This window comes from Ovis canadensis, chromosome 2 (genome assembly GCF_042477335.2).
Source record: "Ovis canadensis isolate MfBH-ARS-UI-01 breed Bighorn chromosome 2, ARS-UI_OviCan_v2, whole genome shotgun sequence".
Lineage (NCBI taxonomy): Eukaryota > Metazoa > Chordata > Mammalia > Artiodactyla > Bovidae > Ovis > Ovis canadensis.
Genome location: NC_091246.1, coordinates 163,286,538 through 163,312,042, shown reverse-complemented (window position 1 = coordinate 163,312,042; position 25,505 = coordinate 163,286,538). Strand labels below are relative to the sequence as shown.

At 38.4% G+C, this 25,505-nt stretch overlaps 1 protein-coding gene across 50 annotated transcripts in view; it reads right to left on the bottom strand.

Moving 5' to 3' along the window:
• NEB (nebulin) overlaps positions 1 to 25,505 on the bottom strand; it is a 203,584-nt gene that overhangs the window by 106,819 nt on the left and 71,260 nt on the right. For all 50 annotated transcript variants that reach the window (XM_069577531.1, XM_069577536.1, XM_069577533.1 and 47 more), the window contains exons 53-71: positions 23,578 to 23,889; positions 23,170 to 23,373; positions 19,608 to 19,712; positions 18,353 to 18,460; positions 17,684 to 17,995; positions 17,109 to 17,312; positions 16,506 to 16,610; positions 16,310 to 16,417; positions 14,422 to 14,733; positions 13,973 to 14,176; positions 13,408 to 13,512; positions 10,198 to 10,305; positions 8,262 to 8,573; positions 6,019 to 6,222; positions 5,577 to 5,681; positions 4,097 to 4,204; positions 2,015 to 2,326; positions 1,509 to 1,712; positions 715 to 819 (exon numbers count right to left, since the gene is read on the bottom strand). In XM_069577531.1, the coding sequence (XP_069433632.1) occupies positions 715 to 819; positions 1,509 to 1,712; positions 2,015 to 2,326; positions 4,097 to 4,204; positions 5,577 to 5,681; positions 6,019 to 6,222; positions 8,262 to 8,573; positions 10,198 to 10,305; positions 13,408 to 13,512; positions 13,973 to 14,176; positions 14,422 to 14,733; positions 16,310 to 16,417; positions 16,506 to 16,610; positions 17,109 to 17,312; positions 17,684 to 17,995; positions 18,353 to 18,460; positions 19,608 to 19,712; positions 23,170 to 23,373; positions 23,578 to 23,889 (3,537 nt within the window). The remainder of the gene's footprint in view (positions 1 to 714; positions 820 to 1,508; positions 1,713 to 2,014; positions 2,327 to 4,096; positions 4,205 to 5,576; positions 5,682 to 6,018; positions 6,223 to 8,261; positions 8,574 to 10,197; positions 10,306 to 13,407; positions 13,513 to 13,972; positions 14,177 to 14,421; positions 14,734 to 16,309; positions 16,418 to 16,505; positions 16,611 to 17,108; positions 17,313 to 17,683; positions 17,996 to 18,352; positions 18,461 to 19,607; positions 19,713 to 23,169; positions 23,374 to 23,577; positions 23,890 to 25,505) is intronic.

Sequence of the window (25,505 nt, the reverse complement as noted above, 5' to 3'; positions counted from 1 at the left end):
GACTGAGAGTTCTTTCCCCTCTCACATGTGACATGGAGATACTTTTGTATTTATCTGTTTTTTTCTATTTTTTTTAAAAATTGAAGTATAGTATGGATGTGAGAGTTGACCATAAAGAAGGTTGAGAACCCAAGAATTGATGCTTTTGAACTGTGGTACTGAAGAAGACTATTAAGAGTCCTTTGGACAGCAAGGAGATAAACCAGTCAATCCTAAAGGAAATCAACCCCAAACATTCATTGGAAGGACTGATGCAGAACTGAAGCTCCAACACATTGGCCAGCTGATGTGAAGAACTGACCTACTGGAAAAAGACCCTAATTCTGGAAAAGATTGAGAGCAAGACGAAAAGGGAGTGACAGAGGACAAGATGGTTGGATAGCATCACTGATTCAATGGACATGAGTTTGAGCAAACTCTGGGAGATAGTGGAGAACAGGAAAGCCTGGCATATAGCATTTCATGGGGTCACAAAGAGTTGGACGCAGCTTAGCAACTGAACAACAAATAATAGTTGATTTAATAATACAATGATATGTTACTGTCTTCTATAACTATTTTTTAATACAAGGATACATATATCCATGGTAGGTTATAGACAAAAATAAATAAATAAAACTAAGCTAACTGATTAATATGTGAATTAAACCCATAATTCTGACCTTTCTGCTACATCAGCAAAATCAACATGGTCAGGTTCAAATAAAGTCTTACCTCACTATAATTTATTTTATTTTGTCTTGCCAATGTAATTTCAGGTGTATCAGGCATCATGTGGATTTGAGTCTTGTCTTTGTCCCAGGCTTCTGTGTATAAGCGCTGTGAAGAATAAAAAAGGTTATTGAATTAGGAAAACAATGGTTGTTGTAAACAGAGGTTTCCAACTTCGTGATGATGACAAAGTTGAAAGCCAGCATCCTTGCTATCTGGGCTGTGTGCTGTACACCAACATTCTTCAGTCTCTTTGATGTTACTATATAGTCACTAAATAAAAGTGTAGGATAATATATGAAAAGAAAACATGTATTTTGTTACAAGACCATCTACACTTCAATTAAATTAAAAGCAAGTATTATCTAAGCATGTATACACATCTATATGTACTGAGGTTATATCAGCAAATCCATCCCATGATTTTGTTTGTTTATTGGCTGCAGATGTACCTGTTATGCCATGTCTAGATTTCTTTTTGATAAATGTCATGAAGACTTGCACCTGACTTGTTTGTTCTATATTTAGGTAAGTAGCAAACAAGAAAAAAAAAAACCTTGATATCAAACATGTATAACTGTTAGACTTAAAACAATTTAAACACCAAACAGTTGTCCTACTTCTAACTATTTCACAAGAGATCTCAAAGCAAAAGCTTCTACATACATTTTGAGAATACCAAACCAAATCACCATACACAGGATGGCAATTGGATAAAACAAAAAAGACTTAGCTAGTCATAGATATTCTCAAGGACAGACAGCCATACTTTATTTTCCCCCAAACTGAGGGCTCACCTTGTTCATGTTGATGGCATTGTTCTTGGCTAGCACCTGTTCCAAGGAATCAGGCACACTGGTGAATTTCAGTGTGTCTGGACGCTGGCGGTAGAGGTTATCACTCAGTATCTCTGCAGCTCTCTTGCACTTGACCACATCCACAGACCCAATGGGGACCCAACCAATGCCTCTCAGCCACTGGAGATCTGATTTATAAATGTTCTGGTGAGATCAAACACAAAAGCAAGGATTACCAAAGCTGTTACAGCACTTGATTTCAAAAATGGAAAATGTGCATAGGCAAACTTTATGTCTTTTAAAATACGAAGCCCAAGTGGATATAGTTCATGGTATTATGTTCTCTCTAAAAGAAAAGCAAAGCACAGTAAACTAAGGGTGGGGAGGAAAAAAACATTGTTCTTTTCCTGCGGGCTTTACCAATCCTAGACCATTATCTGCATATTACTATGTATAACCATCATGAGCATGGTCAGCAGCAGTATTTAATGGGTCTCAGTACTTACATCGCTCTGCAAGTCATAGGCCTGCCGAGCATGGATGACATCGCTCTGGTCGGGCAGGCACGTCCACTGGTGCAGGTAGTTCTTGTAGTCTATGTCACTGACCAAGGTCTGGCACTTCTTGGCCAGCACCACCCCCAGCATGTCCACCGGGCTGCTGAACTTGGTCTTCCACTTCTCAAAGTCTTTCTTGTACTCCCGGTCACTCTGGATCTTGGCCACGTGCATGGACCACATCATCTTGGGGTCATCTTTGATGTCCCGGGCTCCAATGTGATGGCCAAGCTGCTTGCGGTAACCATCTTTGTATTTATACTGAAATAAAAGTAGTCATTAAAAAAATGAATGAATGGGCTAAAAGTTTTTTTAATATAAAACTCTGCTATTTTAAAATTGGTAATTCTTGTAAAGAAATGAATCATCTGAATATCAACTTATCTCCTCATCCTAAACTCGGACTAGACTTCACAGCAATACTCTAATGGGAAGCAGGCCAAACAACACAGTGCTATGGTTTGCAGATGTTAGGTCTCTGGAAATAAAGGCAGCAACACTTATCAGAAAATCAATTGGAGTTAATACGGCCTTTTTTCTTTTTTTTATCTTGGGCCAGTGAAATTGTTAACCCAGAAATTTTACATGTGATTTGGAGAATGCTACTCCTGAGCGCACAGGAACTATTTTATCCCCAGCCCACTGCACCCCTCCCAAATGTGGCTCTGCTGACTTTCACTGAGTTACAGGACTCCCGAAACGGACTGGCTTGTGTTTCCATCCTTGCGTACCTGGTCTATTGGAGATGAAATTTGGATGAGGTTTGTTGGGATTCCTTGAGGGGGAAAAATAGATTATATGACTACAAGAAAGTGGTTTGTTGTTGGTGGCGCTAAGAGTGGACTGTGGATTATCTTCTGTCCACTTCAGGGAACAACATTACACAAATCCTAGCATATATTTACAGAAGTCTGAATTCTCCACCAAAGGCACTTCTTTCAGAGACAGCAGAAAGAGAAATCAGGCTCACTATATTGTTGGTTTAGGATGTCATAAAACTCTTTTTTTCATTTAAAAATAACTCAAAAGGAAGCACTTTAGGTAGTTTTTCAAAGAAAGGGTTGGCAAAAATCCCAAGCAGGTTTGGGGAAAGGCAAATTTTCCTAAACCTGTCAGTACCAGATCTTTTTCTTATATTGACCCAATGCATGTAACCACGTTTTTTTCCAGCTTTTTTCCCCTGTCATTTTCTTATATCTGTGTGCTCCAAATATGCAGATGAATGCCTCATAATTATAGATATGAAAAAGTTCAGTTCAGTCACTCAGTTGTGTCCATCTCTTTGCAACCCCATGGACTGCAGCATGCCAGGCTTCCCTGTCCATCACCAACTCCTGGAGCTTCCTCAAACTCATGTCCAGTTAGTCGGTGATGCCATCCAACCATCTCATCCTCTGTCGTCCCCTTCTCCTCCCACCTTCAATCTTGGCCAGCATCAGGGTCTTTTCCAATGAGTCAGTTCTTCGCATCAGATGGCCAAAGTACTGGAGTTTCAGCTTCAGCATCAGTCCTTCCAATGAATATTCAGGACTGATTTTCTTTAGGATTGACTGGTTGGATCTCCTTGTAGTCCAAGGGACTCCCAAAAGTCTTCTCCAAAACAACAGTTCTAAAGCATCAGTTCTTTGGCATTCAGCTTTCTTTATAGTCCAACTCTCATATCCATACATGACTACTGGAAAAATCATAGCTTTGACTAGATGGACTTTTGTCAGAAAAGTAATGTCTGCTTCATAATATGCTATCTAGGTTGGTCATAGTATGAGAGGGCAAAAAGATACAAACAAATGTAGATTCAAATTTTTTTTTTTTTCTGAAGTTTAGGATACTTGCTGTGCCTATGGGGTCTGAATACTAAAATATTTTAGAGTTGAATTATTAAAGGGCTTTACAAATAAAAGACTTCATTTAAAGTACAATAAATGTGCTTTAACCGACACCCAGAAGAACCATGCTATTGTAATACTGATTCTGCCTTCCCACCTCATCCAGTCATGTGTATCTGTATATCCATGGAGTGCTGGTACTCACATCACTGATGATGTCCCTGGAGGCCTTGGCCGCCACGATCGGGATGGCATCACTTCGCAAGTCATAGCCTTTCTTCTTTGCTTCTTCGTTGGCGAGTTTGTACAGAGTCTATAGGAGAAAAGTAAGAGTTAGAGCAGGTTTGACAGTGAAAGATCTGATGGTAACAATCTGGAGTTTATCAAGAGACATATCACAAAATTTAAAAAAGGAAAGGCTCTGGAAACAACTTCCTAGTGGTATTGGAAAGTAAATAAATTATATTTTACCAAAAAACTCTGTAGCATAAGAAACAAATGAAGCGTATCAATGAGTATTAACATAGAATAATCTATAATTTATATCATTATAGATTAATATATATATAATATGTAGGTTATATGATATATTATGTATACCAACATAGATTAATATAATTTAGTGATATAGACTGATGAACAAAGCATCAATTTATATATCTTAAGTGAAAAGAAACCTGCAGGACAATGTTTAATATTACTCATTTGATAAAAAATAACATATACTCATTCATTATTAAAAATTTTTGACAATCATGTAATATTTTATAATATTTTAAAAAACAAATGAGAAAATGATCAACTTAAAGTTAACTTGAGTATAATCACAACTTTAAGATTCTAACTTTTGGCTGCCTCATGTTAGTAAAACATGCACCTATAAAATTGCATTTTACTTAAAAAAAATGTAATCAGCCTTGTCAACAGAGAGCATGTTTTTCTCACGCCTAAAGGTTCTGTTTCTATAAAAGGAGCTCGATTATTTCATTTGCCCCTGCTCCCTTTAGGGAGCATATTTATGCCCAGTGCCCTCCTCTGCATATCTCAGTGCTCTAAGCAGGACTCACCCCTGAGGGAAGTGGAGCTGACTCTCCTGCTCCAGGATGGCCTACACCTGGATGAGGAACGTAATTCTGGGGTTCATTTAGCAAGTTCATTTGGCTCTCATACAAACGTGTCCTTGAAACTAACTTTAGTAATAAAAGATGTGAGATTTTGACTTCTAATTTCATTGCTTTGCTTTCCTTCTCAATTCCATTCATGATCCAGGTGGGAAAGGGGTATGTATAATTAGAGGCCCCCTTGGTTGGGCTGCCAGATTTAACAAATAGGAAGATAGCATGCCCAATTTCAGATAAACAGCAAATAATGTTTTCATATAAATAATAAGTCAGTATTACGTCTGGTCATATTACCCCTTGGAAAAGCCAAAAATACTCTCCAGTTGCACTGACTCACATCAGTAAAGACCATAAATGGAAAAGAAAACGTCGCTTCAGTTTTCCCCTGGAATCCTATAGCATATGTTATTCAACTACAGACGAAAGGTTTGATGGGCTTAGTGTTCATATCACAGAGCTATACCCTCCAGGACAGCTGAGGTCCAAGATTCTTCATAAAAGTAAGTGTAGAAAACAAACTACAATGCCAACCACAATTATGGGCCCACAAGATTTTGCCCCTACCTCACTGTAGTTGAGTTTGTTCTGCCTTGCCAGCATGATCTCCGGAGTATCAGGCATTATGTGAATTTGAGTCTTGTCTTTGTCCCAGGCTTCTGTGTATAAGCGCTATCAAAGAATATGTTGATAGAAAAGAAAGAACATGTTATAGAAGACCATTTGAAACAGAACTACAAAAAGTCAATTAAAGCCAGAATGTTATTGACCTAATTAGGAAAAAATAAATCAGACTAAGATACAGAGTATTCAGCTGAGGTTTGAGTCTTAATGATGGTTATCAGGGTTACAACTGAGGATAACAGAAATTACTCAGAGGATTTCAAGTATGTCATTTAGGAGGTAAACATGACCCCACACTTGCATGGACAATTTTAACTCCACTAATGATTAATGTCTCAGAACCTCTTTTTGCATCTTGGAGAAGCTTGAGGCAGCTGGAGCTCACCTTGTTCATGTTGATGGCGTTGTTCTTGGCCAGCACCTGCTCCAGGGAATCAGGCACACTGGTGAACTTCAGCGTGTCTGGAGGCTGGCGGTAGAGGTTATCACTCAGTATCTCTGCAGCTCTCTTACACTTGACCACATCCACAGACCCAATGGGGACCCAGCCAATGCCCCTCAGCCACTGGAGATCGGACTTGTAAACATTCTGTGAGGAGGAAAAAGGCAGGAACTCTTCAGCAAGATTGAAAAATTTAGGGTCAAGATACAAATAGAATCAGTAATAAAGTACAATTCTGGTTGTTGCTTTTATAGAAAACAGGCTCATTGTATTAGGCAAACCAGCAGAGGAAATATGTTCAAAAATGACCCAGAAAAGTAACAAAAAATGATAAAATGTTTCAGGTTGTTAGGACAGGAGTAATTGAAATGAATATCTTCTGTCAGCCAGTTCAATGGATGTTCATTCTGTGTCAACAGAAAAAGAAGCTAACCCAGAGAAAGAGAAACTGTGCAAACATCCAGCTACAGGCTTTCAGTAAATAAATGTTAGGTCTAGTCAAATGAAACACTCTGCAGCTATTAAAAGCCTATTTTAAAGAATATCAGTGACTTGTAGAAATGTCATTAATATGATGCTAACAAAAAATAGCATAGAAAACAATACGTGTATTACATGAGCAGGAGAGGCCTTTTTCAGTAGTTGGATTATTATTGCCTTTTATGTGTTTTTTCTTATATTTCAAAAATATCTGTAATGCTCTTTCTTTCTAAGCAACAAGAAAAGAAGTTAAAATGTAATAATAGGGCTTCCCTGGAGATGGTTAAGACAGTGCTCCCAATAGGGGGCGTGGGTTCAATCCCTGCTCAGGGAACTAAGATTCCACATGAGGCCAGAAAGTAAAAACAAAACAGATCAATAATGACAGAGAACCTCTGAAGCCCAGAGGCAGACCTTTGGCTACTTTAACACTGTTCAAGATTCAGGACAAAAAAATGATCATCTTATTGGTCTGCAACCCGGCTCTTCACCAAATTCTCAGGATGGGAAGCATGGACTCCTTTCCAGAACTGTCTTTCCATGTCTTTGACACTTTAAGTAATTTTTTTCTGCTAAAGACTTTCATTCATAACTACTTCACAGTGGTGGAACTGGACCTTTGCCTAGCTCATTTGAAGGATTTTTACCTGGAACAGCATCAAAGTAGAGCATACAGGTGGCTCTTTTACTGTCTAGACTAAAAGCCGGTTGGAATTGCCTTATGCTGAGTAGTTACGGCCCCTTAAATAACAGCAAGAATGAAAACAATAACATTTTACACTTCTGGGTTAACTTTCATATGCTTCCCACATTGTTAAGACTATGTCACTATGAGAAGGAGGGGATCTCAAAAGGGCACCTGACAGATGCAGGCAAGAGGTCTGTCAATGCGGTCACCCCATGGGTAATGTTAGCTGTTTTTAACCACCTTCCTTGTGCAGGCAAAGCCTTCTTTGTAAAACACAGGGCTCTGCATCTTGTGGAAGGCTATAGAATACATGTGGGAGTTGCCACAGGTAGGCTACACAATTTCTAGGAACAACCATTTAATGAATAATTATTGTTAATTCATGTTATTCTCCAAAGTCCTCTAATGCTTAATAATTCCTTCAAACATCTATAAAACATATGCTGCAAAAAAATGAGCTTCTCACATCCAGATTTGAGATGGCGCCTCTGCTTCAAATCGGTACTAGGTTCTGTCGTTACCTTGTGACTGCTCCACAAAGAGAGCCCTGCTGAGAGGAGAAAGCGCCAGGAAAATGACCCAGTAGCGTCCAGACTCAGTGACTTCTCTTATTTCATAAGAACAACAATGAATCTTGCAGCAATATTCTACTAATGATAAACGTATTTGTTTTTCAAGGAAGCTAAAACAATTCTTGAGTAACTTTTTAAAAAACAAAAATTTGTTCTTTCTCCCTTAAAAAAATAAAATAAAAGGTCTCCCTGTGGTAGACCTGGAATTCCAACATTGCTTAATTCCCGTTTAATTTTTATAAGACCAAGTCCGGTCAGTAAATTTCACTTCCTTATAAAGCCTAGCAATGCATCCACAATTAAACAGTAAAACTATTCTCTGATTCACATCTCATTCACTAAACAAGAAATCCTAGTTTGAGTAGCTCAGTGAGTTGTTTACAAAGGATGGCTTTCATATGGTTCAATTTCCTTCTGCACAAGGCTGTTATAGACACTGTACTCACGTCACTCTGCAGGTCATAGGCCCTCCGAGCATGGATGACATCGCTCTGGTCGGGCAGGCACGTCCACTGGTGCAGGTAGTTCTTGTAGTCTATGTCACTGACCAAGGTCTGGCACTTCTTGGCCAGCACCACCCCCAGCATGTCCACTGGGCTGCTGAACTTGGTCTTCCACTTCTCAAAGTCCTTCTTGTACTCCCGGTCGCTTTGGATCTTGGCCACGTGCATGGACCACATCATCTTGGGGTCATCTTGGATGTCCCGGGCGCCAATGTGATGGCCAAGCTGCTTGCGGTAACCATCTTTGTATTTGTACTGAAATGAAAATGCACAAATCAGATTTTCATTAGAAGCCTTTAGAGGTCACAAGTCTGTACAAATCATCTTGCTTATATCACAGTTGTAAGCTGACTTTTGCTAATAAGCAAAACTCAAGGCAGTAGCTTACCTTTCCTCTAGAAGCTTATAGTGGTAATAAAATAGATGGAATTGATATGATTGTAGTGTATACCCCAAATCACCTATGGCCTAGTAATAATGAATAGTCCCTGAGGCAGGACATGCACACAGTGGAGAGGCCATTTGGACCAAGGAACTTGGAGAAATGGGTTAGACACTAAAAGCATATCAGAAAAGAGATGTGCTCAGTGACAAGATGCATTTAATAAGTGGTAAAATGATGATTGTCTGGTTTCTGTGAGGATACAGTCAAGGTCAAGGACTACCTGCAGCAGCAACAGAAAAGAATTTAGTATTTCATAATGGATTCAGACAGTCAGTGATGGTGGCAAATTTGGCATTATTTTGCAAACTGACTAAACTAGGGGAGCTGACGTAGCAGCCCAGCGGGTTAGAGCATGTTCCTAATTAAGTCATAGGTTCTCATCTCTCATGGACCAACAGTGTTTTTATTATCCCATGGCCAATGACATCATCCTGGAATCCAAGTTAATTGTCCAAAATACAAGCTTCTAGTCACAAAGATAACTAAATGAGAAAGTATAAATTAGTCAGCAGAGGCAATATAGTACAGTGGGAAGGAATGAGATGGATTGGAATTTCAACTCCACCACCAACTAAGAGTTTGACTTTAGACAAGTTGCTTAAGCAATCCACAAAACAGGGATAATCACAACACTTACGTCCTAGGGTAATTATGAAAAATAAGTGATATAATGCATGTAACACTCTTAGCACAGATTGCTCAGTGCTTTTGGTTATTAATATTTTGGTATCTATTATTATTTGCATTAATCCACTTGTAGGAAAGTCCCAATGTATGTAAACTAAAGTGAGTCACTAATTGATCTTTCTACATAAAACACAGTGTATTACCATATTCCCAAATAGTGGGCCTTGAATTTTAGAGCAGTGGTCTGTTCTTCAAGAATCCCCTGAGGTACCAGGGAAGGATCATGGTTTTATTCTGTAAGGTACAAGCCACAAGCCAGGAGCTGGTTATGGGTGCAAGCTTGGGCTAGTCTGGTACTGATCAACTGTCTTCTTCTCATAGTTGTATAAGGGTGAATTGTAATGTTAAGTGTCATATGCATTTTTTGAGTTAAAATGCTATATAAAGCCAGGCCATGATTCTCACTGGGAGAACTTAAGTTTATGAGTCACTTTTTCCATCAGCACTGTGACAATTTTATATAAGTACCTCCAAGCCTGCAGCTATACTCTAACAAATTCCACATGAATGGCTCTTTCTCTGTTCTTGGTGGATCAGCTTTCACTGTAGACACTGTGTCTTAACAGTTATAAAAATTTAATAAACATTCAATTTTTCATTTCCCTCAAAGCTAGATTTTAGAAAAATCCTACATAAATACATCAGGCTTTATTTCCAAAAGGCCAGGAAAGTTCTTTTCAAAGATTTAGTTCAGTGAAAATATCCCTTCAGACTGACCACATACTTGCAGTAAAATTGACAACTCACATCACTGATGATGTCCCTGGAGGCCTTGGCTGCCACGATCGGGATGGCATCACTTCGCAAGTCGTACCCTTTCTTCTTTGCTTCTTCGTGGGCGAGTTTGTACAGACTCTAAATTTGAGCAAAAAAAAAATCAGGGAGATGTTGACATTCCTATACAAATATTAACAAAGAACTAAAACAATTCACTAAGTTCTACACAGGTAGGTGCCTGTGATCATCTCACTGATGAGTGTCCTATGCTTTGTGATTTTTTTTGGCAAAATTGAGTCTTAAAAATGATATGGGACATGGTACCTTTGGTTTTCATTTTTAAAGTTATGTTATATTAACTATATATAGGTATTATTCAGTGTTTTAAAATTTTGAGTTTTAACAATGAATCAGTTTTAGAAAGCTGAAACGAATGGGTCTAGGTGGTAAAAGTGGACAGGAAGAAAACTAATTCAATCTACATTTATTTTGCACCAACTCTGTGCTGTGGCAGTGCTTGGTTCTTGAGAGCCAAAGGTAAATATGACCTCTTTCACTTCCAAGATTGCTGGAGAACTGATGGAAAGACTGATGTGGAACAAGCTGCCAAGAGGTCAAACTACAAATGGTGCTTTACCCATGTTATTAGAACAAACTCCAGGAAGGAGAAATTGATTCCAAATTGAAAGATCAGGAAGTTTTCTGCAGAGGGAGTAATCTTTGCATTGGACCTTGAGTGATAAATATGGTTTCAATAGACTGAGATGGTGGTCAAGGGCACAGGGACTCGTATGAATCAAAGTATGGCAGGGCAGGGGGGAATTACAGGGATGTCAAAGGAAGTGGGGGCAGCGCCAGGCATAGGAAATGGCAACACAGGACTGAAAAAAGTCAGGAGTTGGGCTGTGAAGGCCTGGCGAGAAGTTTGTGCTTAACTCTATATGAAATGGGAAAACAACAACAATATTTGAGGGAGAATGACATCATCAAATTTGCATTTTATCTTCCTGTCCTAAATGAGAAACACAACAGAACTGAACTAAGCTAATAGAGAAAAGTCAGAGAAAGCAGACCAGGCAGGTGAGGCACTCAGTTCCTGGGCCTCTTTGAACCAACTGCAACATACAGCAGCTCTGAGCTTTTGCAATAAAGACAGAGCTGACAATTCCAGAAATGCTGAGTGGCTAGGGGCCCTTTGCCTCTTAAAACACTTGTTCATACAGCATGTACTTTCCTGTAGTATTATGGGACTTATACTGTAAGTTGAGCTGAAAATTCACTTGAGAGTGGCACTTGATGTTTTTAGTTTGGGATGACAATTTATAGTTATATAAGCATTAAACATATAGTTTCTACCCCCAAAAAATAAAATGACTTAAGTTGGTGACTAATTAATTTAAATTATCTCAGTTAAATTCTGCAGAAGAGGAATACATTTTAAAATAGGCTATCTGAGAAAGAATATTTTCCTGGAAAATAGCACAAAGCTGGGAGAAATAACTAATACATCAGCGGACAGAATCTTGGATTCAAAAAATCTCCATAGCCTTAAATCAATAGGTTCATTCTAAGAAGAAAAAAAAGGCCGAGATATAAATATAAGTCTTTGAACTGAAATGTAAGTTGCCAAATGGATAAATACAAGATAGAGGAAATCTAGTTTAAGCCCATGTAAGTTGTGTTAGGGTTTTGGTTGACCCCCAGTCCCATATGCACCAGCAGTGACATAGTTGCCAAGGACTCCTAAGGCACAGGGTGAAGAAATGGAGGGCAAATGTCCAGAAGAGGAAACGCAAAGTCAGCGGTAATCTACATTAGTCATTCCTCACCTGCAGGACTGTGTTCAGTTCTAAGAGTCACATTCTGCAGGGATGTCAGGTGAGGAATGTCCAGAAACAACTCTGAGAAGAGTACTATTATAATGTTAAACCCACTTTTCAGGTGGAAAAACTGAGAGACAGTGGGGATGTTTAGATTAGAAAGAGAACATGGGGTGAGTTGGTGGGGAGGCACACAGCAGCAACCCCATCTCTGCGGGGCAGGCACAGACTATGGTCTTAGACAATTATGTGGGTCTGCAGAGAGAAACCATTGACCCAATACATGAGAAACATTTTGTAAAGGAACTGCCGGAACAAATGGGTTGATTTATGAGGTAAGCATCCTGTCACTGAGAAGCTAAAGCAGGATGATGGCTTATTGGGTGAGGATTCCTGCCTAGAGCAGAGACTGACCTCTCAGCCTAAACATCTATGGTTCCAATCAAGAGAGTAGCATTGACACATATTACTCCCCCCCACACCTTTTTTTTTAACCACGTGTTAAAATAGGTAGCTAGTGGGAAGCTGCTGTAGAACACAGGGAGCTCAGCTCTGCTCTGCAATGATCTAGACAGGTGGCTTGGTGGTGGTGGTGGGAGGGAGGTTCAAGAGAGAAGGGATATACGTATACATATAGCTGATTCACTTTGTTGTACAGCAGAAACTAACACAACACTGTAAAGCAATTATACTTCAATTAAACAAAAATCTGTGGTTCTGACATAGGGCAGCTCTATGCTCACAGAAAACAAATAGGAAATGGACTTGCTAATGTGTAGGTCCCCTCTGTCTCTCAGTTATTTGATTGTACTGTGATTTTAATCCTTGACTTAAACCTTATAAAAATTGTAAATTTTGACCCTAAACTATAATTTAGGAAAAATAAAGCATGTGTGGAAAATAAATTTAGCACAGCTAAGTAACACGTGTGCTATGTGCTAAGTCGCATCAGTCGTGTCTGACTCTTTGCGACTCTGTGGACTGTAGTCCACCAGGCTGCTCTGTCCATGAGACGCTCCAGGCAAGAATACTGTTGTGGGTTGCCATGCCCTTCTCCAGGGAATCTTCCTGACCCAGGGAGTGAACGTGCATCTCTTATGTCTCCTAATAAGAGATAAATGTGTTTTGGTATATTGCCAATTTCCTAACTTAAATTAATAAAAGAAGAAAGTCTAGTTAATCTTCTGGTTACTGCTTTAATTATCAGTTCTTAAAATTTACACTGCCTAAATGGTAATTTGTGCTACTTCAAGATTGATGCTTAGGATGGTAATTGAGAAATGCAAGAGTATTTGGTACTCACATGGAGCAAGAAATGGCATTCTTTACAAATTGCTCATTTATATTACATCACCATGGAACAGATTAATTGAAATATGAAACGCCATGCAAATGTCATAGAATTAGCATCTGCTCCCACCTCACTGTAGTTGACTTTGTTCATTCTTGCCAACGTAATTTCTGGTGTGTCTGGCATGATGTGGACCTGGGTCTTGTCTTTGTCCCAGGCTTCTGTGTACAGACGCTAGCAAGGAAAATAAAAAATGTCATCAGGAAAATAATTCAGTGTGTATTTAATAGAAATTTCAGGGCCACAAGAACTCTAGAAACAAAGATAACAAGAGGTTATGCATTTTATATACATTATGTATTTTATTGTTTATTTACTTCAAGTAATCAGTTCATAGTAGAACAGATATGTATGAGTTTTCTTTTGATACTCAGAATTATATGTTAACATAAGGAAATTCAGAATATCTTATGTAGAGATTTTCCACAAAAATATGCCATTTTATCAAAATCATGAAATAACTACTGAAGTAAATATTAAAATATAAATGGCATAGATATTATATATGAATAGATATATACAGAGAGAGAGAATATCTTTTGTTGCTCAATTCTCTATTTCTTTCTTATCTTGATCATGCTTCTTTTCCTTTGGTTTAGCTTTAGGAGTAATGACTCTGATTTTGAAGCCTCACCTTGTTCATATTGATGGCGTTGTTCTTGGCCAACACTTGCTCCAGAGAATCAGTCACGCTAGTAAATTTGAATTTGTCTGGAGGCTGGCGATAGAGTTTATCACTCAAAATTTCACTCGCCCTCTTGCATTTTTCCACATCTAAAGAGCCAATGGGAACCCAGCCGATGCCTTTTAGCCATTGGAGATCTGACTTGTACACATTCTGTTAATAAAAATAGTAAGTATTTATCTCTGGTTTGGGAAAACATTTTCATCAACAGGACATGAAATAAAGTAAGAGCACTTTTGAAAATGTATTCCTTTGTGGTCTGGAGGGTTTGACATTGAACACTCACAGGAAAAGAAGAAACGTTTTCCCCTAATTGGACTGGTTGGTGCCGCTTATCCAGCGGATGTCAATTCACTGATTTCCCACCTTTGCATGTCATTATGATCCTCGGTACTCACGTCACTCTGCAGGTCATAGGCCTGCCGAGCGTGGATGACATCGCTCTGGTCGGGCAGGCACGTCCACTGGTGCAGGTAGTTCTTGTAGTCTATGTCACTGACCAAGGTCTGGCACTTCTTGGCCAGCACCACCCCCAGCATGTCCACCGGGCTGCTGAACTTGGTCTTCCACTTCTCAAAGTCCTTCTTGTACTCCCGGTCACTCTGGATCTTGGCCACGTGCATGGACCACATCATCTTGGGGTCGTCATGTATCGCTCGGGCACCAATGTGATGGCCAAGCTGCTTACGATAGCCTTCTTTGTACTTGAACTAGAAGAAGAAAATTACTGATAGTCACCTAGTATAACTGTTAGTACAAGGTACAAAGATCGCTAGGCTCAGATTTTCCTATTCATTAAAAATGCTTTCCCCCTGAATATTTCTTGCCTGGAAAACTCCATGGACAGGTAAACCTGGCAGGCTTCAGTCCATGGGGTCACAAGAGTCCAACATGACTTAGTCACTAAACCACCACTCCTGAATATATAAATAATATGTGCATCTGCATCTTATAAACCATTGAGAAAATAAAGCTTGTGTATATGTATATAAAAAAGAAAACAAATTAAGACATTCTGCCATTTGGTGATAACTGCTGATGAAAATGACTTTTTGGGGGGAAGTCTGTACATGTAAGAGAGAGTATATTAATAAAATTAGAATGGGATCATATTGTAGATGGGTTTGCGTCTGCTCATTTCAGTTATTATTTAAGCATTTTCCTGTGTCATTATATGTTCCCTTGTGTGTGTCCGACCCTTTGTGACCCCATGGACTGTAGACCACCAGGCTCCTCAGTCCATGAGATTTTCCAGGAAAGAATACTGGAGTAGTCAGCCATTTCCTCCTTCAGGGCATCTTCCTGTCCCAGAGATCGAACCCATGTCTCCTGTATCTCCTGCTTGTAGGCAGATTCTTTACTGCTTGAGCCATCAGGCGAGCCCATATATTCCCTACAAACGTGATTTTTAATGGCAGCAGGTATTCCAGTATATTGTATTATAAAACTTTTAATCCTTCTCTGACTGTTGAACATTTTTTAAAAAAGTATGACAGCTACTTCCCATATTTTGGATTTAAATGGAAAATATGCTTTTGACTTCACAGACAATAGAAATAGAAAGATAAACATTTCTAGAAATGTAAGCAAATCCATCTTTTAAAGTAAATAAATATCCAATAAATATCCACAGCCAATTACAGGATGCAGAGATAAACATACAATTCACGGGAATGTTTGGACTATAAACAGAATACTGTGTTCCATTCCTTCAGGTTTACTGGTTCACAGGAAATGGCTGGGTTTGGAAGGGATCCTATGATGAGTTCAACTGCATATATGTCATATTGTTTGTTGCTGATGCATAGTTGCTAAGTCATGTCTGACTCTTTGCAACCCCATGGACTGCAGCCTGCCAGGCTCCTCTGTCCATGGGATTTCCCAGGCATGAATACTGGAGTGGGTTGCCATGTCTCCTTTGGGGGAATCTTCCTGACCCAGGGATCAAACCTGAGTCTCCTGCATCTCCTGCCTTGGCAGGCAAATTCTTTACCACTGAGCCACCAGAGAAACTCCATACATCATGTGGCAAAGTCAAAAGGCTGTCTGAGCTATAGTAAAGCAGCCAGTCTTTTTGTTCAGCAGGGAATGGACATTAATTTGAAATGCATGTTGCTATGGATTCAACCATAGCTAGAAGTTAGCCTTTATGTTGAGAGCTTCATTACTATTATTTTAAACTATTTACTTACAAGACACCATTAGCTAAAACCTTAACCTCACAGCTTTGCTACATATCCCTGAGAGAAACCAAAGCTGAGCAAAGAACTCTGCAGGTGCACTTACTTCACTTGCAATGTCTCTGGAGGCCTTGGCTGCCCTGATAGGAATGGCATCTATCCGCATATCATAGCCTTTTCTCTTGGCTTCATCTAGGCCAAGTTTATAGAGTTTCTGAAAAAAGACATAAATCTTTGTAAGTCTGATCTATAAAGTATAGTGTAAGAGAAAAATTATCATGCAGCACGAACACATTGCTTACCTCACTGTAATTTATTTGGTTTTGTTTAGCTAGTAACACTCCAGGAGTGTCTGGCATAATGTGGACAGTGGTTTTATCTTTATCCCAAGCTTCTGTATAGAGGCGCTGAAATAAACAAAAACAGGTGTGACTAGCTCAGGTCAGTAATGAACCTAGCTCTTAATGAGAGTAAAGAGTCTGCTTTGTGAGTCAGTACTTGTGACACCTTTGGGTCTAGACGTCACATCAATAAGAAGCACAATACTTACTTTAAAACCACTTTGAAAGTGAAAGTGTTAGTTGCTCAGTCGTGTTCAACTCTTTGTGAGTTCATGGACTCTGGCCTGCCAGGCTCCTCTGTCCATGAAATTCTCCAGGCAAGAATACTGGAGTGGGTTGCCATTCCCTTCTCCAGGGGATCTTCCCAACTCAGGGACTGAACCCGGAGCTCATGCACTGCAGGCAGATTCTCTACCCACTGAGCTACCAGGGAAGCCCACTTAAAAACCGCTTTAAGGCCAAGCAAAAGAACTGAATGTAATTTTTCTTTTATAGAAACAGATTTCAGTGTTTACACACACATACAAAAATTAACATCCACCTCAAGTTAAGCAAAGGACTTACATGGTTCATGGTAATAGCATTGTTTTTTGCCAAAACCATTGGGATGGAGTCCATAAGGCTGGAAAACTTGAATTTATCTGGGTGCTGACGGTAAACGTGGTCGCTCAAAATCTGGGTAGCTCTCTTGTTCTTCTCATCCTCAAGAGAGCCACTAGGTAACCAGCCAATGCCTTTGAGCCACTGAAGGTCAGACTTGTACAAATTCTGAAATTTTAAGTGATAGACCATTAAACAGAAGTATAATGATAGTCCCCTAAAGATATAAAATTTTGTTTTATATTACATTATAAAATACAACATTATACATTTCAATGCTTGAATTCCCTGGGAAATTTTTAAATTTTGGTATTTCTTGGGAATCCACAAAATATTCACATTAGAAACAGATTTTGAAAGACATTTTTAAACAGAAGAACACAGAGCATCGAAATTCTACTAGATTAAATAGAGTGTGGATCTTAGTCCAGGAAGTAGAATACAGATGTGTAAAGTCAACTCCCTTCGTTTGGAGAGAACTTTGACACTTAGGAAAGCAGACATGGTTTCTTTTGGCCAAAAGAGAATCTTAGACTCACATCGCTCTGCAGGTCATAGGCCCGCCGAGCATGGATGACATCGCTCTGGTCGGGCAGGCACGTCCACTGGTGCAGGTAGTTCTTGTAGTCTATGTCACTGACCAAGGTCTGGCACTTCTTGGCCAGCACCACCCCCAGCATGTCCACTGGGCTGCTGAACTTGGTCTTCCACTTCTCAAAGTCCTTCTTGTACTCCCGGTCACTCTGGATCTTGGCCACGTGCATGGACCACATCATCTTGGGGTCATCCTTAATGTTTCTGGCTCCAATGTGGTGGCCAAGCTGCTTGCGAAAACCTTCCTTGTACTTGTACTGAAGGAGGGAAAAAAAACATGTCTTAGTCTTTTGAAGATTAACTTATGTTACTACCTTTGTGGTGAACTACAAAGCGTATTAACTCCAAATATTTTCATAAGGCTAGAGAGCCACAGATTTAAGTGCTGTTCTTCTTTTTTTTGATAGGAAATATTAAAGGCTAAATCCAGCTACAGATTCCATACATAATAAATACATCCTTGAGTTTATCCTTGTCCCATGCTGCGTCTCTAGGATCATTTCACTATTTTTAATTTGTTACTTGGAAGACTCTGTTCAATTTAAAATTAAACTGAGACTTTTTTGAAGTGAAAATTGCAATCTAATCAGTACAAACAAGGGATAAAGTCTTACTTCACTGGCAATTTCCCGGGACGCTTTAGCTGCTTTGATTGGTATGGCATCAACGGGAAGATCGTAACCTTTTTTTCTCAACTCCTCATAACCCATTCGGTAGAATTTCTGTTAAGAGATGAAAATCACTTTGAAAAAAACTGTTTCCCGTTAACATCTGCAGCATAATGAATCCAATGTGCTAAATATTTTAAGAGTTCATGAGAATAGCTTTTGAGCTCTAGAATACTCAGATGTACTGGAAATTGTGCCCACTGACTGATGACGATCTTGTTTTAAACTCTAAAGCTCTTCAATTACCTAGACCAACAAAGTTAAATGTCAGCTCTTCCCAAATATTTATGAGAATGAGACAGAATAAATTGGTAGATAAATGAAATGAAATATCATCAAGGTGCTATTTTCCAAGTAACTTTGACTCTTTCAATAGAAGTTTTTGTTAGTAATGAGCAATGTCTTTGCCATCTAACACTGGAGTCTATTTCACCATATAGGGCTGTCCAAAAGTAAGATCCACATTTTTAGGCCAGAAACAAAGCCCTTCATATTTTTTTACCGTTTAAGATTTTCTTTTAGGAAAGTTTAAATATCAAATTTTAAAAGTTTACGTGAAATAATTTCTTTTTCAGATTTGTTACATAATTAAATGAGAATATAATTTAATGCACCTCATTCAGAAACCAGATTGTTTAAAGTACCTATTGACCTTGGACTTGTTTTTATATTTCAGTCCTTTTTTCATATTACTTCAGTATCTTATTTAAGCTAAGGTCTTCATATTAGAATCTATTGTTAAAATATTAATTTTTACATCTATAAATTTCAAGAGGTTATACTATGACTATAAAAATAAAAATGAAATTACCCTGCATGAGTTTATGCTCATCTAAATTTTATTGAATTGCACGTGTGTCAGGCACTATAGTGGCTAAGCACTGTAGATCCAATATGATTTGTCTCTGCCCCACACCAGGTTTCTGTCCACACAGGGAAGAGCTACACAGACCATTAAAATATGACATGTGTAATAATGAACCACAAGGAACAGAGAGCACATCCCTCCAACTCCATCCAACAGAGAAAATGCCAGTTATTGGGATGTTCAAGCTAAAAGTCATTAAATGAGGATGCTAAGTCATATGAAGTTTGTTAGTTAAAATGATTCAAGTATTCAAAATAGGCTCCAAATAAATTCACTGCCTCAGAAGCAATCAAAAGGAGCTATCTGAAAATAAGTGTTTCGTTGGAAACTTACATCACTTGCGTTGATTAAGTTTGCTTTAGCCAGAATAATGTCAGGTGTATCTGGCATGATGTGAACTTGAGTCTTGTCCTTGTCCCAAGCTTCTCTGTAAAGTATCTAAAATGAGATAAAAGGGTTTTTCAGTGGTGCTCTTAGATTAGTGACATAGTTAATTTCAAATAGTGTTAGTACTTCATCTAAATTAAGCATTATAGTAGCATAAGCAGAAAATAGGTATAGCATTTCATGACTTATGAGACACAGTTGCCTTTCAAAACATAATTATGGATCGCCTTTTCAAAGTTGCAATGAACCCTGCTGGCAAGAAATCAGCCCAAGTAGTTAAAGCTTTCACTAGCTTCATCAAACAGAGCAGCAGTTCTCCACCTTTTGGGATTATAACAATCTCCCCCGGGATTTAATTAGGAGACAGCCTTTATCTTCTGGTTTCCCAGGGGCTCAGTGACAAAGAATCCACCTGCCAATGCAGGAGATGCAGGTTCAATCCCTGAATCGGGAAGATCCTTTGGAGGAGGAAATGGCAACCCACTCCAGTATTCTTGCCTGGAGAATCCCAAGGACAGGGGAGCCTGGCGGGCTACAGTTTATGGGGTTGCAAAGGAGTCAGACACAGATGAGCATGCATGCATCTTATCTTCTGGAAAAATGACATATTCGGGTATGTCCAGATATTAGGGAGTCTTATTTCCTATGTGGTTTATCATACAGTTATACCTCATAATTATTTGAGGGGATTAGGATTCCCCCAAAGGATTTTGTATGAGATTAATCAAAGTCTCTTGTATGTCCGAAGGTCATTCTCTTTCTTCAACAGAAAACAAAGGGACCCAAACAAAAATCTCATTGGTTTATTAAAACTATGGGGTAAAAGTCTGATGAAAAAATAGTGTGCTTACATTGTCAGTCTTCCCACAAGTTACTGATCAATTACAAAGATTAAAATAGTAACTAGACAGTGGAGAAACCTCACAACACCATTTCAGCCAAGAAATCAAAGCTAAAATGATCAGTAATAGGATAGATTGATATCATGTGCCTCCTGCCATGCTGTGTAGAGGAGAATGCAACATATGCTATCCTGCCAAAAATACAGAACCTGAGTCTAATCATGAGGAAACAGTAGATAAACCCAAGTTTACAGAGGTTCTGTACAACAACTGGCCTGTGCTCTTCATGAATATCAAGGACTTTGAAGGCAAAGAAGTGAGGAATCAGTTCAGATTAAAATAGACTAAATACATGGCAAATAAATTCAATGTGTGGTCCTGGGTTGGATCCTGGATCAAAAAAATTTCTCACTTTCTATAAAGGATGCTTGTGGGAAAATTGAGTAAATTCTGTATACTAGTGTTATTTTAACACTACTTTTCTCATTTTGATCATTGCACTGTGGTTATGTAAGAGAATGTTCTTAATTTTCAGGAAACACACTGGAGTATTTAGGGATAGAGCAGTATCAGGAAATAACACACACACAAAACATACACATGTAGGAAAGAAAGAGAGGGGGCAGGGGGAAAGAGAAAAAAGGCAAATGTGATAAAACGCTAATTGGTGAATATGGGTGAAGATATACATATATATATGTATATACATGTAAATTATGTGTACTGAGTTCAACTTTTCTGCATGCTGAAATTATTTCAATATAAAAAACTTTAAAGTCTCATTGGTTCCTTGGTCTTGTCAATTTTCCCTTTGAGGCATGCAGTGTGGGGTGTGAGGGCCTGGCACCTTTCTCCTTCCTGACATGCTTACTATGGTCCTTGTAACCCAAAGACCTTCAGGACTACAACAAAGCAAGTCTTCTGAATTTCCTTATACCTTTATCCGGGACTAACCTTTATGATTGAGAAAGATCAGTTTCTCAGCCTCAGAACTATTGATGTTTACTGGAGGATTTGTTATTGTGGGGGAGCTGTCCTGACTTCAATCCACTAGATTCCAGTAGCATGCTTCCCTCAAGTTATGACAAGTTATGAGTGTTGCCAAATGTCCCCTGTGGGTCAAAACTGTCCCTGGTTGAGAACCACTGAGTTGGACCATTTCGATGCCATGAGTCCCTTTCACCTCATGGAAAACAGAAAATGCAAATAATGTTTGTATACACTGAGATAGATGAACTGGCCTATACAAAAGGAGAGATAGCAGGCTCAAGGACCCCGGTGGCCCTTTCCTGAGGCCTAAGGAGATTGGTATCCTGTAACAGGGGCACACTGTAGTGGAGGTCTATCCTGAGACTTTGACATTGATAGGTTTCATGATGCAGGGTTTTTCTATTGGCCACCATATTAGTTCAGAACTTTATACACAGCCCTGTTTCATGGAGAAACAAGAAACTTTTCTAAAGGGGGAAATAATTTGTAGAAATTTGTTGCTTTATTAGTCACTTGATGGATTCAAATTGCTACCATAAAATAAAAAAAAATGGGAACATGAACATTCCTAATAAAACTGACAGGTCAGCAATTACTATAAATTTTGGATATCAAAACTGCAAGACGTCTATGAGGGGGTGATTGGGCAGAGAGGAGCCACAGTTTACCAACTGCTTTTGTTGTGTTGTTGTTTAGTTGCTAAGTTGTATCCAACTCTTTTGTGACCCCATGGACTGTAGCCCGCTAGGCTCCTCTGTCCATGAATTCCCCAGGCAAGAATACTGGAATGGATTGCCATTTCCATCTCCAGGGGATCTTTCCAACCCAGAGATCAAACCTGCTTCTCCTGCACTGGCAGACAATTCTTTATCACTGAGCCATCCTGGGAAATTATCAAAATGCTTACTATATGCTAATTAAGGGCTTACATATATTCTATAAAAACTAATATATATGTAAAATATATAAAATGTTATATATATTTAGGTCTTTCTAAGGCCCAAAGAGTTATTATTATAAATCTATTTAAATGTCCTTAGCTCCAAAATCTTAGTGCCATAATTCAATGCTCTGTAATTTTCAGGGTTATGCTTCTAACTGAGGAAGGTAGAATAATCTTTCCCTTCTTTGCATAGAATTGCTCTACACATCTTTCATTTATTTTATTCAGTAAATACTTACTGAGCACCTATTATTATGCCAGACACTGGAATCAGTGCTGGAGAAGGAAATAAGAAGGAAATGGAAGATATATAAATACAAATATAAATAAACATATATAATCTATTGTGATTCAGCTAAGTGAAGTGTATTATAATCACTTGAAAGAAAATATATCCTTTATGACATTTCCCCTGTGCCTGTGTAAGGTACTCAGAATATCTCCCTCTAATGCACACACCTGGGTCTTCAATGCACACAAGTTTCAGATAAAGAAATATGTTCGATAGTTTTCTTGTTATGCTTTGGATAAATAAGCAAGCAAGCTCTAGGTAACAAAAATTGATACTAACTCATTTTTACAAGATCCACTGTAGGGTAAGTGATAATTCAAATGAAATAACCAAATAAAAAAATGATGCTGTGTTATCCTATTAATTTATTTAGCAAATACTGTTGAGCACCTACTGGGTATCAGGCAGTATAGTTTCTTTTATCTCTGAAGAGGTACTCACATCACTCCTATTTTTGGCATTTGTCTTTGCCAGAACTATGTCCATGGCGTCAGGAATGCTGGTGAACTTGTTTCTATCCGGAGGCTGGCGATATTTCTTCTCACTGATGATTTCTGAAGCCCGTTTGTTCTTTTCTGCCTCCAAAGAACCCAAGGGACTCCATCCTATGCCTTTCAGCCACTCAAGGTCAGACTTATACAAATTCTGTGAAAATACAAAGCATGCCATCAAAATTCCATCCTCATCCGGACCCTTGACTCAAACAATTATACGCATTACAAAAAAGGGTATGTTTTAGATATTCAATAATAATTTGTCTATGTAGTTTGTCTCTTAATGATTAAATGATCGCTCATATGGGATATGAAGTACTATACACATAAACTATGAGATTTAGTAGAAACTGACCTCACTCTGTAGATCATAAGCTTTTTTAGCGTGGATCACATCATTCTGATCAGGCAGGCATGTCCACCCATGCAGGTAGTTTTTGTAGTCCACATCACTGACCAAGGCCTGACATTTTTTGGCCAGCACCACTCCCAACATGTCCACTGGGCTGCTGAACTTGGTTTTCCACTTCTCAAAGTCCTTTTTGTATTCTCTTTCACTCTGCATTTTGGCTACATTCATGGACAACACAAGCTTTGGATCATCTTGCAGACTCCGGAAGCCAATATGGTGGCCGATTTGCTTGCGGTAGCCTTGTTTGTATTTAAACTGAAATCAGAGGAAACAGTTCTCTTATTAACATAAACACAGTAAAACTCTGTTTTCTTTGTTTGCATGTTTCCAAAACTGAAATGAGAATTTCATTTAACTTAGTAACAAATGTGAAAACTGGTTGATTCATGCTCATATATGGCAGAAACCAATACAATATTGTAAAGCAATTATCCTCCAATTAGAAATAAACAAATTTAAATTTAAAAATGAGGAAAGAAAAAAAAGAAATGTGAAAGCTTAAGTAGAGGCTTCTAAAAAGACATAATGTACCTGAGTATCACGACAGGTTATGATGAAAAATTAAATTCAACTAGAGGCAGAACTATATGTTGGAATGTGCTGGACATTATGTATGCTGACTCTAGGGTAGCATTTGATAATCCTTATAGGAATAATGGGAAAAGTATGGCTAAGTTGCAAAAAATAATTGGGAAGATTCAGGACTTAATGAGCAGGCCTAATAGTGTAGATTAATTTATTAAACTGCAGGGGTTTTTTTAGTGGTTTGCCATATAATTGTGTCATATAAACTTGTCTTGTTCAGATTCATTCATCTGTGCTCATAAAAACTGCCAAATATGTTAGAATAGAACAAAATTCCACAAGATCTCAACATACTGCCAAGATAGGTCAAAATGAAGGGCATAAATGTAAGAAATAGTGAAACCCAATGTTTAGATTCAGTTGGGGAAAACTGCATTATAGTTGGTGACAATGGCAAGAGTAACTGATGCCAGCTGCTGAACACACATTATACTTTACAAAAGTAGGTTCTACTCTCTCTTGATACCTAGCTTCACGGTTATGTCATTAAAAATGGTCAGGAATTTACTTGGACCATCAGTTCAATTTATGCAATATGACAAAATTGCTTTTTAAAAAGTAGATTTCTGTAAGAGATTCTGTAGGAATACAAATAAAGGCAAATCAGAAGTTCATTTGCTTGGCCTAACCTGAAACAGGAACACAGCACCAAGTTTTAAGGTACTCTATTTTGAGAGGGGTTTTGAAAATACAGAATACATCACAAGTGTAATGATTTAAGGACTTACAAAGCAAAAACCAAAGGAGAATAAATGAAAAATTTGAAATGTTTGAAGGGATATCAGGTGAAAAGGGAAATATGCTACTCTAATCTAAGGCTGACCAGTAACATGTTTAAGTTTGAAATAAAGAAATATGTAATGGCAATTAGAAATGATCCAGCAAAGAAACAAACTGCCCTGAAGGACACAAAAATTCTTATATTTGTAAATATCCAGAGGCCTACTGGAATGGGGAATAGACCTATTAGAAAGGAGAGAATGATGTTGAGTGGGAGATTAGATTAAATAAACATTTGTTATCTTCTAACTGTAAATTCTGTGATTCTAACTTATTAAGTATTGATAAAAATAGCTCTAATCTCTTTATGTGGCATAGATACAAGAATCATTTGAAACTGAGAGGAGATATAATCTCTACAATGGTGGGAAATTCATTTAAAGGTAATTCAATCTTAGAGGAAGATTTAAAAAAACTCTAACAGACTTACATGAAAATAAATGTTGTTTCTTAGGAAAGTATTGATGCAATGTCTTAATTTGTTAAGCTACTTTTACCTCATAGGG